Genomic DNA, 14,055 nt, shown 5'->3' with positions numbered 1-14,055 from the left:
ATCGCTGAATATAGCCTCGGAGCGATTCTCTCGGCTCTTGCTTGATGGCGAATAAGTGACACTTGTCTTTTGATAACGCCGACTGCTGGCGAAGTGGTGGAGGAAGGTCGTTGGAATTCCTTGAAGCTCGTGATGGATCCGTCCGGAAGCCTTGAAACCACCGTTGATCCGAGAGGGTGGTAAGGAAAACTCTACACTTTACTCCATCGTGTATTGGAGCGTGGCTGTATTATCGAACTTACCCAGATGATCATCCGGGTCCGTTGTTCCATTGTATTCGCCGATCGTCGGAGGCACGTAGTGCTTGGGCAGAGGGTCTCGTAGGATAACCTCCGAAAATTGACGATTGATCCGCTCGGGGGAGGAGTCCGCTCCCTGTCATCCCGCCTTGGCATTTCATCTGAGGAAGATCCTCTATCTCTTCGGGCTGGTATGGCTTCAGGGGTGCGAAACAAGGCCCGATGGAATGCGACGGTGGTTGGAGGTGCTTCCGCTCGGCCATGAGACGCAGATGTTGCTTGCTGCTCCGCCCGCTCGGCGGATGCTTTTTGTTTTTGCTCCATGAGTTTGGCGGCCCTTATCTCGACCAGGGCGTCGAGTTCCTCTGTTGAAAGCGTCACCGTGTGTTGTCGTCCAGCCTCGTCCATTGTCTCCGATCGGATGCAGGAGCGTTCCCACAGACGGCGCCAATTTGATCCTGTCCGAACCAAGAGTCAGCGGACGCTGGGCACGTGGCGCTCTCTGCTGGATCCTCGAGTACTCCGGCGAACCTGCAACAAAACCGAGCCGGGAGGGGTGTCCGGCGACGGTCCTCCGACGCTCAAGTCAGGCGAGGAATGACAAAAAGGTGGCCTCAAGATGAAGACGTGCATACCTCCGGTGAAGAAATTGAGGCCTTATATAGACCCCTCGAAGAAGCCTGGGCGCGCCAATCAAAGCAATCACCTGCATTTGACCATGCCCAGGCATGGGTCTGTCAGAAGGGCCATGCCCAGATATGGATCCGTCAGAAAAGGCGTCCCTGAGGCCATACTGCTACTGTATCAACCTTTCCATGATGTGACGGCAAGATCCTCCATCGTGCGATCTTGTATCTACCGATCATCCGATATCCCATATCCCGAGCCGAGCGCATAGGCCGCTCGGCCACCTTTTTGTCCCCTCGCCCTTATTTTGTCCGGGCGGGTTGCCCGCTCGGCTCTTTGGCCCCTGCCGTTCGGGCTCCCGGTCGGCCCTTCGATCCTTCTGCCTTGGCGTCGGACACCCAACCCCATGGATGGGTCATCTCTAACTCCGCTCGGACCAACCCGGCTGATCGGCTCGGCCTTTAACCGCTTAGTCAGCCCTTCATCGGTTCTCAAGCTAAGACCCTTCAGGAAGTGGGTCCCCCATTCTTACTGCCGGATCACTATTCACTGCAATGTTTTAGCTCATGATCAAAGTAAACTTAAAGGATTAATCCAGAGCCTATGGGAACTTTCTGAATTCATTTTATTTAAGGTATTCTTTCCTTTAATGGTCATCCCTTTAGTTTTCTTTGTATCAGTATATTGTTATGTTACATATCTTTTTTTTGTGGGAATACTGAAGCTAGTTATATGATTATCTGTCATAATTGCAAATAAAACTAAATTTTTATGTTTGGGGTGTTTTCTGTTGTCAGTCTTATTATTGGGGTACTTTCTGAATTATTTTTAGAGTTCAAGCATGTGGAAGGAAAATGCATTTGGTAAATATATATACAACACGACAGAATATGTTGCAATTATGCTTGTCTACAGAGATTTTCAGTTTATTTGTATTTCTTATATTCTCTGTATTATTATTCCTATATTCTCTGTATCATTTATTTATTTTTTATTTTTCTGCCAAGTTACTTTATAATATTTTACTGTTACTTTTTGTGCAGGGACTTTCCGTTCCCAGATGCAATCAATAGACGAAACCAATGAAGACAAGAAAATATTTTATACTCTATTTCTTACAAAATAGACAAATATTTCTTCACCAATCGGTACAAAGACAACAATTGAAAGTTGTAACTATCTGATTGATAAGTCCTAGGCTATTTGGTTGAGTTCAAGTGATCATTGAAGCATTTTCAATGTTTCCTTATATTAATGTTCAAGCTACATAGTAATTTGCATGCCTAGATGTTAAGCCTACCTAGGGCTAGACTGATCTTTAATCTTTAGTTTTTTTATATTTCATTCCTGTATTTTGTAATACCTTTTATGCATAGATCTTGATCTATACAACTTTTTATTGGTATGTTAAAAACATTTTGCTCAATTCATTTTTTTCCAATTAGCGTAAATTAAATTCCTTGACGTTTGCAACTGTTGCACCCATTTCATAATTGATGAAATTAATTGTTTTGTTTAAAGCAAATTTTTATTAGATGTTGTCATTTTTCCCCGGTTATTATTCAATTCTTTTTTTTAATGCATATGTTGTAGTGATGTGGAGATGAACATTATGTTGGAGAGCTCCTTTAATGCAAAGGAGAAAATAATCTCTGAGTTGAATATGGAGCTTCATAACATGGAATCCACATTATTAAAGGGGAGGGAGCAGCATTTGAATGAGATAAAGAAGTTGAATGCACTAATCAATGAAAAGGTTTCAGTTCTTTGTTTATACCTAATTTTTTATACGATAACTGATATGAAGTATAAGTTGCAACATTTTGGCATTTGAGATGACCAACAATTATAGTTCAATTAAAATTTTATCACAATTTCTCGACACAACAATATGATCTTGGACATGTTTAAAGCTATCACATCCTTTATTAACACAATTAGATTTGATAAAATAGCAATGCTTACAGTTCCTAATCTCTATATCTCTATTTTCTTGCAGGATAGTGCTCTTTTGTAGATAAGAAGAGAACTTCAAGAAAGACCAACCACAAGATTAGTTGATGATCTGCGTAAAAAAGTTAAAATTCTTCAGGTCCATAAAATGCAATTGACCATTGGATTCACCTTCCTAACATTTGTGCACATGCATTCTTCTTTTGGATTCCCTTATACTGTTTAATATTGCATACTCAAGAGTCACGCTTAAACAATTTTGCAATATAACTATACTTTTGAAGATCCACTTAGGTATTTAGCCAGTAGTTGTTTCAGTTCATCTACATTCTTCCTTTCTTTATTCTTAGTAGTTTGTTCCTAATTGATGATGTATTTAGCCATGCTTTGCTCCCAGTGTAATTATTCGGAGAGATAGTTTAACATACTTGTAGTTTGTCCATTGGAGGATTTTTGACGGTACAGTTCAATGCTACAAATTTCACTTATTAAGTGTACATATGGTGTTATTCCATACCAATGCAACAGTGAAATCAAAGGTCCATTTTCAATGTTTTGCTCTCAAGTTGTTTCGGTTAGTAATGATCCTAAAGATAACCTTTTATTCTTACAAGATTGTTCTAGATAGCCTCTGTCACAATATTATTTACAATTTTCCTTTATCATGACTATTTCAGATATATAATTTAACATAATTTCAATTTATTAAGTTAAGTCACAGTCTTACTTGAGTGTACTAACAGGCACAATGCATTCAGCAATACAATTTAGTTGCTCAGGAAATAGTTGAAACAAATGCATTAGCTTGTTCATTGATATAGGATATGGTGAAACAAATGCATTAGTTGAAACAAGCTATCACATCCTTTATTAAACAGGAAAATGCATTTTTATTATTCATAGGCATTTAGTTTAGATCAAGTGACATTTCTTTATCTTCTTCTTACAGGTGGAGTTTGAAGGATTAGGAGAATTAAGAAGCAAGGATGAAGAAGATGAAGGCATTTAGTTTATCTTCTTTCTTTATCTACTTGGTCCACTTCGATCCAAGTACGATGCAAACATGGCAAGGATGAAGAAGATGAAAGATTAGGAGAATTAAGAAGCAGTGTTTTGTTACTCTTCTAGTGTTGTACATGGTAAAAGTAGTTTAAATGATCCAACTCTTCAAAACTGGATATCAAGATTAGGATGTTGTGTTACTCTTCTAGGATTAGGATGTTGTGTTGTTCTACCTTTGTTTTAATAGTGTCGTTGTCATTTTGTTGGCTGCTTTTGAAATTTCTTCGGAATGTTGTAAATATTATTTTCAAATGTCAGAAAATTATATGTTAAATTTTATTTACAAATTTAGTATTTTGAATGATTTATAATACTAGAAAATTATATAATAAATTTTAATATTTTTTTTTATTTTTTATCAAAAAAAGATAACGGTTTTTCACTGTTGTCGTAAATAGTTTAAAACTGTTGTTGAAGACCCTGTTATTAAAGTAGACGCTCAAAAATAATGGTGAAAAACTGTTGTCTTTGAAGGAAAAGACAACAATTTTTTACCGTTGTAAAAACTGTTTCTTTGTCTTCAAAGACAACGGTTAAAAACTGTTGTCTTTGAGTACCCCCTTTAACAACACAGCCTTTAACAACAGTCCGAAAGGGGTTACGACAACGGTGAAAAACCATTGTTGTAAGGCTTTTTTCTTGTAGTGTATAGAGGATTAAAAATAAAAGTTTCGATAGTGAGTCGATCTACATCAGTGTGTAAATCCATGTTAAATTCATATTTAACGGGAATTAGAAGTGTATTTATAAAAGCTATTAATTTTCAAATATTGTATTCTGATTTTTTTTAATATAAATTTTACATATTAAAACAAATGGAATGTCATCTTAATTTTTACCTTTATTTATTTTTCTTAAACATGTCTTTATACTTTTTCTACTTTCAATTCAAAGAGTAATTCCATTTTAGCCTTCTACAGCCATATTCCTCACAAAAAACAATTCCTATTTTTCTTGTGATTACTTGTACATTAAAGGAGAAGCACAAACAATCGTATGTCGATTAGACTCAAATTCTAATAAAAATTTCACCTAAATCTAAATCCAACCGCAACAATAGCTCGGCCAGGCTCATTCTGCTTGAACTGAAATTTCTGACCCGTTGGATTTGCAAAAAGCAAACCCCCAGCATGAGTCGAAAGAGCAGGCCCAGTGCACTAGCAATTCCCTGTCGAACGTACTCCTGAAATCTTGCATGAGTCAATGCCTTGAATCAGAAAGTTTCTTCACAGTGATCAACAATTCCATGCCACTTTCTAGCGAAAAAAGAACAAAGAGAGAGAGAGAGACAGCCGAAGACTTGCAGGCATGCAAAGCTAGCACAGAACTCGAAGAACACGCGTGAGCTGCGGTCCCTGACACCCCGAGAACCTCACACTTCTCCTTCATTAATCAAAAGCTAATCTACAGAACCGCTGATTTTAAAAATCAGTCATTTCAGCTTGTGATGAACGCTTAAAGTTGATGGTGGTTGAGAAATCACGTTATGCAATAGTTTAGGGACCATTCCTTGTCGATCAGATATGTGTTAAAATGCCACTAACCCCCCCCTTTGTTGATTGTGCAGAGCTCATGCCATGGAAGAGAACATGCCCGTAGCCCATGCCCTTGCTTTATTTTAAAGGCAAGCAATGGGGAGATACACATGTAGCAAACACATGAATAGCTCAAGCCGAGTAGGAGACAAGCAGACATCATGAGGCCTGTGCTCTTTGGCTCTACTACCCTTCTCATCATCATCATCATTATCCATTAATGGTTGTTGTTAGGCCCTTAAACTTTTCTCTAGATGACAATGCTTAGAGTATTTTCCTTTAGAGAAGTTAAAATCAACCACACACCACAAACACCTTTTCAGACATTCTGTTCTATGTTCTTTCAGTGAAGCAAAAGAAGTAGTATAATCACATAGCCAGTGTGTTTCTTTGATGCAAAGTTGAGTGAGCCGCTAGGGGTTTTAGGCTACAAGCTTTTTCAGAGTACATTCTCTTTGTCTGTGGAGGGAGCCAATGACAAGATTGGGACTGAAGGAAAGGGAAGAAGGGAATGTGGCCAACACTGCCACTGTCACTGCTGCAGGAACAATTTATATTGGAAAGTGATTGTTTGTTTGGTTGTATCTCATGCCAATAAAGTGGCTTTAATGGCCTAAGGCCATGGCCCTAGGGACTAAAGTCCTCAAAGTGTGTGCCTAATGGCATCTTTAAGATGGAATTGATGCTTTTTTTATTTTAGTCTGATTACAGAAAAGTTTCAGTTTGCATTTGAACTTTATCCCCCTTTTCAAAGTGTCCCTTAGATTGCTAATATGCCTTTAGAATTCACCTTCTAACCATGATATCTTTGCTCACCGATGATCACTGTAATTCTGACTTGAACGGGTGCAGGGAGACTCACATGCCAAACATTGGCACGCATTCATTGGTGGAGAGATAGAGATTGATCATGGAACTTGCACAGTCATAGCATAAAGAAAGGGAACAAAGACAGCACACTGCTGCTCTTCTCTGTTTCTTTGGAGTGCTGCAGTGCACAAAACACACGCTGTTCCTCTCCCTTTGTCATGAAGGGCAGGTAACGATGCAACAATGGCTCTGAAGCATGCAGAAAACTCCAACAGACTTGAACACAGCAATGACAGCATGCATGGCATTTATGAGCACTATTTCTTTCTCTCTCTCTTTTGAAAAAAAAATCAGAATATTTGTGTGCTAAAATTTGAATTTTCGATTCCAAGAGGAAAGATGTGGGTGCTTGGAACCACGCAGATAAAACACACAAGTAAACTGAACAGTTGCTTACTGCACACAATTTATCCTTATACTGTTTCATTTACTAGTGAACATAATTTCTGATCAGTGAAAAATTATGATATAAATATTTGTAAATTATTTATATTTTTCAAAAATATTTTTTCTCACATGTTTTTTCTGATCCTTGATCAATTCCGTTCGCAATATTTCTCTTTTTTGTGCAAATTTGTACTTTGGAGGGTCAAATGGTAATTTCCGATATTAGAGGGTCTATGATCGGAAAAGGCTTAATGGGCGAGTTATAAAAAAAGAGCTTTGAGCTGAAGCTAATAAAAGGAAGAGACCTCGGTGCTCTCCCATCAGTAATGGCCACTGCGACGGGGCAGAGAATCCAGCGGAGCAGCGACTAGGGTTCGGTAAATCTTTCTTCGTCGAGTTGCGAGCGGCGGGGCTGACAAGCTCTTTTGGGTTGTGATGCTGGATTTTGATTGCGCTTCTTTTCTGCCACCAACGAGACGGAAGAGAAGGGAGCTCGGTGCGTGCTAGGGTTTGAGTTTTCTCGGTGGGAGTCGGTGGTTTGTTAGTAAAGATAAGATTTTTTTTAAGCTTTGGAGGGTAGATGGCGACGGTAGTGTCTGGAAAGGGGCAGAAACTAGCGGTGGACGGAGGGAAATACGTTAGGTACACGCCGGAGCAAGTGGATGCGCTCGAGAGGGTGTACAATGAGTGCCCGAAGCCCAGTTCTCTTAGGCGACAGCAGCTAATCAGGGAGTGCCCTATCCTGTCCAATATTGAGCCGAAGCAGCTCAAAGTCTGGTTCCAGAACCGCAGGTAATTAACAGGAAGAAACTTGTGGTAGAAAAGATTGGAGTTTGGGAGATTTGGAGCGCTTTACTTAAACATTTGAGTGTTTTTTCTTCTTCTCCGACTTGGTTATTTGTCGTGTTTTCAAGCTGGTTTTTGGTGCTTGGGAATGTCTCAAATGCTTATTATTACTTCACCTATGAACTGCCTCCTTCTATTTTTATTTTTTTTTAAAAAAAATGGAAAAATACGTCATAGGGAAAGATAGTGAAAATTTTGGATGTTTTGGTGATATTGCATTTCCATTCCTCCTTGTTTTGTCTCTGAAACTGTTCTTATTCTGAGTTTATTTGCTTATTTTTACGTTTTTGGCTTGTCTCATAACTTGAAAAGAAGGGCAAGCTTCTTTCCTCCTTGTTTGAGTAATATAAATGAGGAGAAAGAAGCAAAAGAACCTCCCCCTTGTTTGGGAAGGAAAATGAAAGGAGTGAAAAGGAGAACTGTTTTGCCAATGGGTCAAATGTCAGGTGAAGTGGGCAAGTGAAGTTCAGTGCGACCTTTTTCTCTTACTGCGCTGTCTACTAGTTGAGCTACCTGGGAGCTGAGATTTATGAGTAGTATAGAATGAAGATACTGAATATATTATTCTTTTGTCATGATTAATTTGGTGAACATGATTGTGTCGTTTAATATTTGAACAAGATGCCAATAAATCAGTGCGTGATTCGGTTGTCCTGCAATTTCAACGACTGGGTTGTGTCTTTTCTTATTCAGATCTTTTTGTGATGATATTCTATGGATTTATGGTGCTATCGTAACTGTTAATATCAATTTAATAGATCTGTGAGTTGGATGATTATGTATAGCAGTTTGCTTTGTTGGTCTTCTAAAAATAAGCCGGATACCAAAATTACTTGGTTTTGTTTCTTAAATCCTCCCTTAGGACTATGTTTGGGACCTTAGACCCTTTAGGTCTTATCTCTCATTTTAATAAATGAAGTTGATGATGGTCATTAAGAAGACAAGTTTGAGAAGTTTACCTCACTGCTTCTGGCTTTACAAGCTTGCATCTTCTGTGAAGTTCATTGTTTGGAGTAGAAAGGGTAGCTTTTAAGCAAAGGAAGATTGAGCTAATATTGACTTTGACCTAATGCTATTTCCATAAATGAAGAATTTTCCAAGAAAAAACAAAAAAAACCATCAATGAAGAATGGTGGGAATAAACTGTATGAAGAAAATACTCCTCGAATGTATTTTGGAAGTTGGAACTTATTTTCTTGCTCCCTGAACACATTCGACACTGCAATCAGGAGCTAGTATTCAAATTTTGTGGAGCTTAAATTTCATATTTGTTTCTACTTTGAAAATTTATGTGCTTCCTTTTTTTGCACACATTTTAATTCATGTGTGTTTTTCCTGTGCTTATTGTAATTACCTTTTGCAGATGTCGAGAAAAACAAAAGAAAGAGTCTTCTCGGCTCCAAACTGTTAACAGAAAGTTGTCTGCTTTGAACAAACTGTTGATGGAGGAGAATGACAGGTTGCAGAAGCAGGTTTCTCAACTTGTTTATGACAATGGCTATATGCGCCAGCAACTGCACAATGTATGGTTACTTATTTGAAATCTCTATTCTTCTGAGGGTATTTCCTGTTAATTTTGAAATAATTCTTTCTTTATTTTTGTTGGCAGATTATATTTCTTTCCTCATTGCATCTTTTTTTGAATCCTTGTCCTTCTAGTTGCTTGTGTACTTAGAATTCTGCATCCTACTGTGTTCTTAAATCTGACACTCGCTTAGGATTAAGCATGATTTAAATTTTTTTTTTTGAATTTTATTACTAGGCATCCATCTACCCTTCTATGCTTCCTGCTTCTGCATTTGGCAAGTACTTCTGATTTTCATCTTATGATTTTGATTGTACAACCACAATGAATTGATTTGTTGCTTGGTATATCTTTGTTTGCCAATCCATCTCAGCCTATCCTGGTTGCCAATTGTCTTTTTCCACTTTATATATATATATAGCTCATACCTCAATTTCCTTAAAATATTTCAGGCATCTGCAGCAACTACCGACACCAGTTGTGAATCTGCAGTGACAAGTGGTCAGCAGCCACACCAAAAAAATCCAACACCTCAGCATCCACAAAGAGATGCTAACAATCCAGCTGGGTAGAAAAATTTTCTCATTGTGATTTATTACACCATATGACTTTTGTTTGTTCTTCTAAATATACTCTGGTTTTATGAAATTTCCTTCATAGTCTACTTGCTATTGCGGAGGAGACCTTGGCAGAGTTCCTCTCAAAGGCTACTGGAACTGCTGTCGATTGGGTTCAGATGGTTGGAATGAAGGTGATACTAATGCGATCCTCTGCTATACGTCAAGAAGTGTTCACTTTTCAATTTTGAGTTTATGATGCTATTGTATATGTTATTTTATCTACAGCCTGGTCCGGATTCTATTGGAATTGTTGCTGTTTCCCACAATTGTACTGGAGTAGCAGCTCGAGCCTGTGGTCTTGTGAGTCTAGATCCCATTAAGGTAAGTTACTCTCAAGTTCTCTTGCGAGATATGTTTCTCAGCCACACGGAGATAATGTTATACAGTTTTCCAGTGGATGTAATATCATTCTCTGTATAATTAATTGTAAATGTTTGCTCTAGGTTGCAGAGATTCTTAAAGATCGTTCATCTTGGTATCGCGATTGTCGTTGCCTTGATGTGCTTACAGTAATTCCTATTGGAAATGGAGGGAGTATTGAGCTTTGTTATATGCAGGTCTTTTCTGTTGCCTTTTTAGGGTCTCTGGGATACATATATTAAATTATTTAAGTTGAATTTTTTTGTGACTATTCATATATTGTTTCTAGACATATGCACCTACTACTTTGGCATCAGCACGTGACTTTTGGACTCTCAGATACACTACTGGTCTGGAAGATGGCAGTCTTGTGGTATGACCATGATGTCCTTGATCTGTATGAAGTATTTTGATCTCTAGTTGCTAAGATGACATAATATTCTTTTTGCAATAATTATCATGGCACACTTTACTCTCATAATAAAAAAAAGGTAGTCCGGTGCACGAAGCTCCCATCATGCGGGGTCCCAGGGAAGGATCCATTGTACGCATGATCTTTTGGTCACATGACAACAACTTTACTGTTGTGCCAAGGCTCCCCTTCACACTATACTCTCATAATGTTGCAATTAATTTATAGTTGTCACCAATACAGCTTATTATGTTAGTGTCGCAACTAATTTGTTTAAGTGGCTAACAATGCGAGGCACTCATACATTGACCTCTTCCTACTTGTAGATTTGTGAAAGATCATTGACTCCTGCAACTGGTGGTCCTGTTGGGCCAGCAGCTTCAGATTTTGTTAGAGCTGAGATGCTTCCTAGCGGGTATCTTATTCGCCCATGCGAGGGAGGTGGTTCAATGATTCATATTGTTGACCATGTAGATTTGGATGTGAGTTTCATGGTCTGACTTCTATTTCTCGTTGGACTAAATAAAAGTTTAATCTTTTTCCATAATTTTCATTGTATGATATAGGCCTGCAGTGTGCCTGAGGTTATTAGACCAATGTACGAATCGCCCAAACTTGTAGCACAGAATATGACAGTTGCTGTAAGTCTTATTTTGCCATTATGATTGTGGATTTTATTGTGCTCTTCTTTTCTCACATGCTGAGATGTCTTTTACAGGCACTATGCCACATTAGACAAGTTTCACAAGAGACTGGCAATGAAGTTGTTTGCGGTGGGGGATATCACCCTGCCGTGTTGAGGAACTTCAGCCAGCGACTGAGCAGGTTGATAACTCTTTCTTGTCATTTGACAAAACAATGTTCTATCTTTCATGGAATTATTGGCAACCACATTGCTAAACTGCAGAGGTTTCAATGATGCCGTGAACGGTTTTGCTGACGATGGATGGTCATTGATGAGTAGTGATGCTGGATCTGAGGATGTCACTATTGCTATAAGGTCATCTCCAAACAAAGTTCACGGGTCTCTTTTTAACTCTTCAGCCATGTTTTCTTCCCTTGGCTGTGGCATCCTATGTGCGAAAGCATCCATGTTATTGCAGGTAGTCTTCTGCCATATTCATGGGATCAATGTTTCTTCTGAGACAGTTTCCTGCTTCCAGCTTCATCCGTCTAATCTTGTTGTTGCAAGTAAGATATATTTCTTCTGTGATGTAGAATGTTCCACCTGCTTTATTGGTTTGCTTTCTGAGGGAGCACCGTTCCGAATGGGCTGACTTCGGCATTGATGCTTATGCTGCTGTATCTTTGAGATCTACCCCATATTCTATTCCTGGTGTGAGGACTGGTGGTGGCTTTTCAGGCAATCAGGTTATACTTCCTCTTGCTCACACCATCGAGAAGGAAGAGGTAATCTACTTACGCGGTCAAGAATCAAGATTTGCAGTTCTATACGTCTAATTCAATTACGTGGATAATTTACATCATCCTTACGTGTAGATGTTGGAGGTAGTCAGGCTTGTAGACCATGGCTTTACCCAAGATCCTGCTTTGTCTAGAAACGTCAACTTGCTACAGGTCAGTTTCAAAGAAAAAATTTCGAACAGAATTAACATCAATCTTTCTTTCTACATGCAATTTAAATTTTTCTTGTTCCATTTACTTAAAGGGATGAACTTCGACAAGTGAGGTTATTTTCATGATTCCCGGCCTTTCTAAGATTCTGGTTTAGTTCTACAAATCAAATGCCAGATAAAAGAACCAACAAATAATAAGCTGTTCCATGTTTCATGTATCATGTGATGGCATATTTTCTGTCTCTCACCGACTGCTATTGTTTCTTTTATTGGCAGCTTTGTAGTGGCATTGATGAGAATGCAGTTGGTGCACGCTCGCAGCTTGTTTTTGCACCATTCGATGAATCTTTTGCTGACGAAACGCCTCTTCTACCTTCTGGTTTCCGTATAATGCCGCTGGATCCCAAAACAGTATGGAATTCTGAATTTCTCTTATTTCATAAATTATTTATTGTAAAACTCTATGTCTATGGATCATTCATTTATCGAGAAGCTCTACGATATTCGATAATTTTTCTCTTCTTTATTAGGTAATTATTACTTGTTCTGAACTCGATCAGTTAGTAATTTCTATAGTTTTTTGTGTTCATTTCAGTATATAGTCAATTGTCTAGGAAGTGCCTTAGTGAGAATGCTTTGTTTTTTGTGTCGTCTTGCTTCTTAGTTGTGTAAATTTGTCGCAGGATTCTCCAAAAGCTACTCGAACCCTTGATTTGGCTTCCACGCTTGAGGTTGGTTCTGGAACCGCAGCGCGTGCTGAAAATGAAACTCCTGGCAGTGCATTGAATTTACGATCAGTTTTGATGATAGCATTTCAGTTCACATATGAAAATCATCTCCGGGATAATGTGGCTGAAATGGCACGACAGTATGTACGAAGCATAGTAGCCTCGGTGCAGAGAGTAGCTATGGCAATTGCACCTTCGCATCTCAGTTCTAATGTCGGGGTGAAGCATTCCCTTGTTTCACCTGAGGCCCGGACACTGTCTGAATGGATTTTTCGGAGTTACAGGTACTATCTTTTTCTGCTCCCTATGTTCCTGATTGTTTTTCTATTTTTGTCCATTTGAATGAACCTGCTATGGTTTTCAAACCTTGTACCTTCTCGCCTGTATCGGGGTTCTGCTTTTATATTCATGACATCGAACTATAAAATAGAATAAAATTCCAGGTTTCACACTGGAATAGAGCTCTTCCCAGCAGACCCACAAACTAAGGAATCGTGTCTGAAGAACATATGGAACCATTCAGATGCAATCATGTGCTGTGCCTTGAAGGCAAGTTTCCATCGAGTACTTCGATTTCTGATTCGTCAGACTTGTTTCCATCTTCCCTTAACTTGCTGTATGTGGTTGCAATATTCTGATCGAGACGTCTCAACTCCTGCATAGGTTCCGCCCGTCTTCAACTTTGCCAACCAAGCCGGCCTCGACATGCTAGAAACTACACTTATAGCTCTGCAGGACATATCACTAGACAGAGTCATGGACGACAACAGCAGGAAGGTGCTTTATACCGAATTCCCCAAGATCATGCAACAGGTGAGCTGATTTTCGAGCTCTGATAGAAATTTCTTACTTCACCATCATCGCCAATGCCTTAAGAACGCATCTCAAACCCTCCTGCTACTTCAGGGCTTTGCTTACCTTCCTGCCGGCATTGGTTCTTCGAGCATGGGGAGGCCGATATCGTATGAGCAAGTCGTAGCTTGGAAGGTGTTGAACGATGCGGACGCGCCCTATTGCCTGGCTTTCATGTTCGTGAATTGGTCTTTTGTTTGAGATCTGTGATAGCATTCGGGTACTTTGAATTGTGATTGATAGCAAAGGCACTTGAGTTTTTGATTCATGCTATGATTCTGTAATTTAAACGAGTAGATGATGATATGTTGAACACCTAAATATGCTATCTTAAGTTAGATACGACGTGATTTGTTCAATGAAATCTCTGAACAGGAAGATGCATGGATCAACGGATGATAAACTTCTCAAAAATTCTGTGTAAAGCAATTTTACATGTCTATGATCTTTCCATGGTGAATT

At 39.0% G+C, this 14,055-nt stretch overlaps 1 protein-coding gene across 1 annotated transcript; it reads left to right on the top strand.

Moving 5' to 3' along the window:
* Positions 1–6,943: 6,943 nt before the first annotated feature.
* Positions 6,944–13,931, top strand: LOC122019785 (homeobox-leucine zipper protein HOX32-like). The gene is made up of 18 exons (XM_042577302.1): positions 6,944–7,465; positions 8,883–9,042; positions 9,497–9,612; positions 9,705–9,795; positions 9,890–9,985; positions 10,108–10,221; positions 10,314–10,397; positions 10,763–10,918; positions 11,003–11,077; positions 11,155–11,261; positions 11,344–11,539; positions 11,655–11,846; positions 11,937–12,014; positions 12,290–12,424; positions 12,697–13,025; positions 13,185–13,290; positions 13,405–13,554; positions 13,648–13,931. Exons 1-18 carry the CDS (start codon positions 7,254–7,256, stop codon positions 13,792–13,794), a joined length of 2,544 nt encoding a protein of 847 aa, XP_042433236.1. The 5' UTR covers positions 6,944–7,253; the 3' UTR covers positions 13,795–13,931.
* The last annotated feature ends 124 nt before the right edge of the window (positions 13,932–14,055 follow it).

Source organism: Zingiber officinale, chromosome 9A (assembly GCF_018446385.1).
Source record: "Zingiber officinale cultivar Zhangliang chromosome 9A, Zo_v1.1, whole genome shotgun sequence".
Taxonomy (NCBI): domain Eukaryota; kingdom Viridiplantae; phylum Streptophyta; class Magnoliopsida; order Zingiberales; family Zingiberaceae; genus Zingiber; species Zingiber officinale.
Note: the sequence above shows the minus strand (reverse complement) of the source record. Positions and strands in the feature narration are given on the sequence as shown.

Bases quoted from the DNA above. Each gene is read 5' to 3' on its own strand.
- LOC122019785 (XM_042577302.1), top strand. From the start codon at position 7,254: ATGGCGACGGTAGTGTCTGGAAAGGGGCAGAAACTAGCGGTGGACGGA. The intron at 9,613-9,704 runs GTAGAAAAATTT...TTTCCTTCATAG, and splicing joins GATGCTAACAATCCAGCTGG to TCTACTTGCTATTGCGGAGG. The intron at 11,078-11,154 runs GTAAGTCTTATT...TGTCTTTTACAG, and splicing joins CACAGAATATGACAGTTGCT to GCACTATGCCACATTAGACA.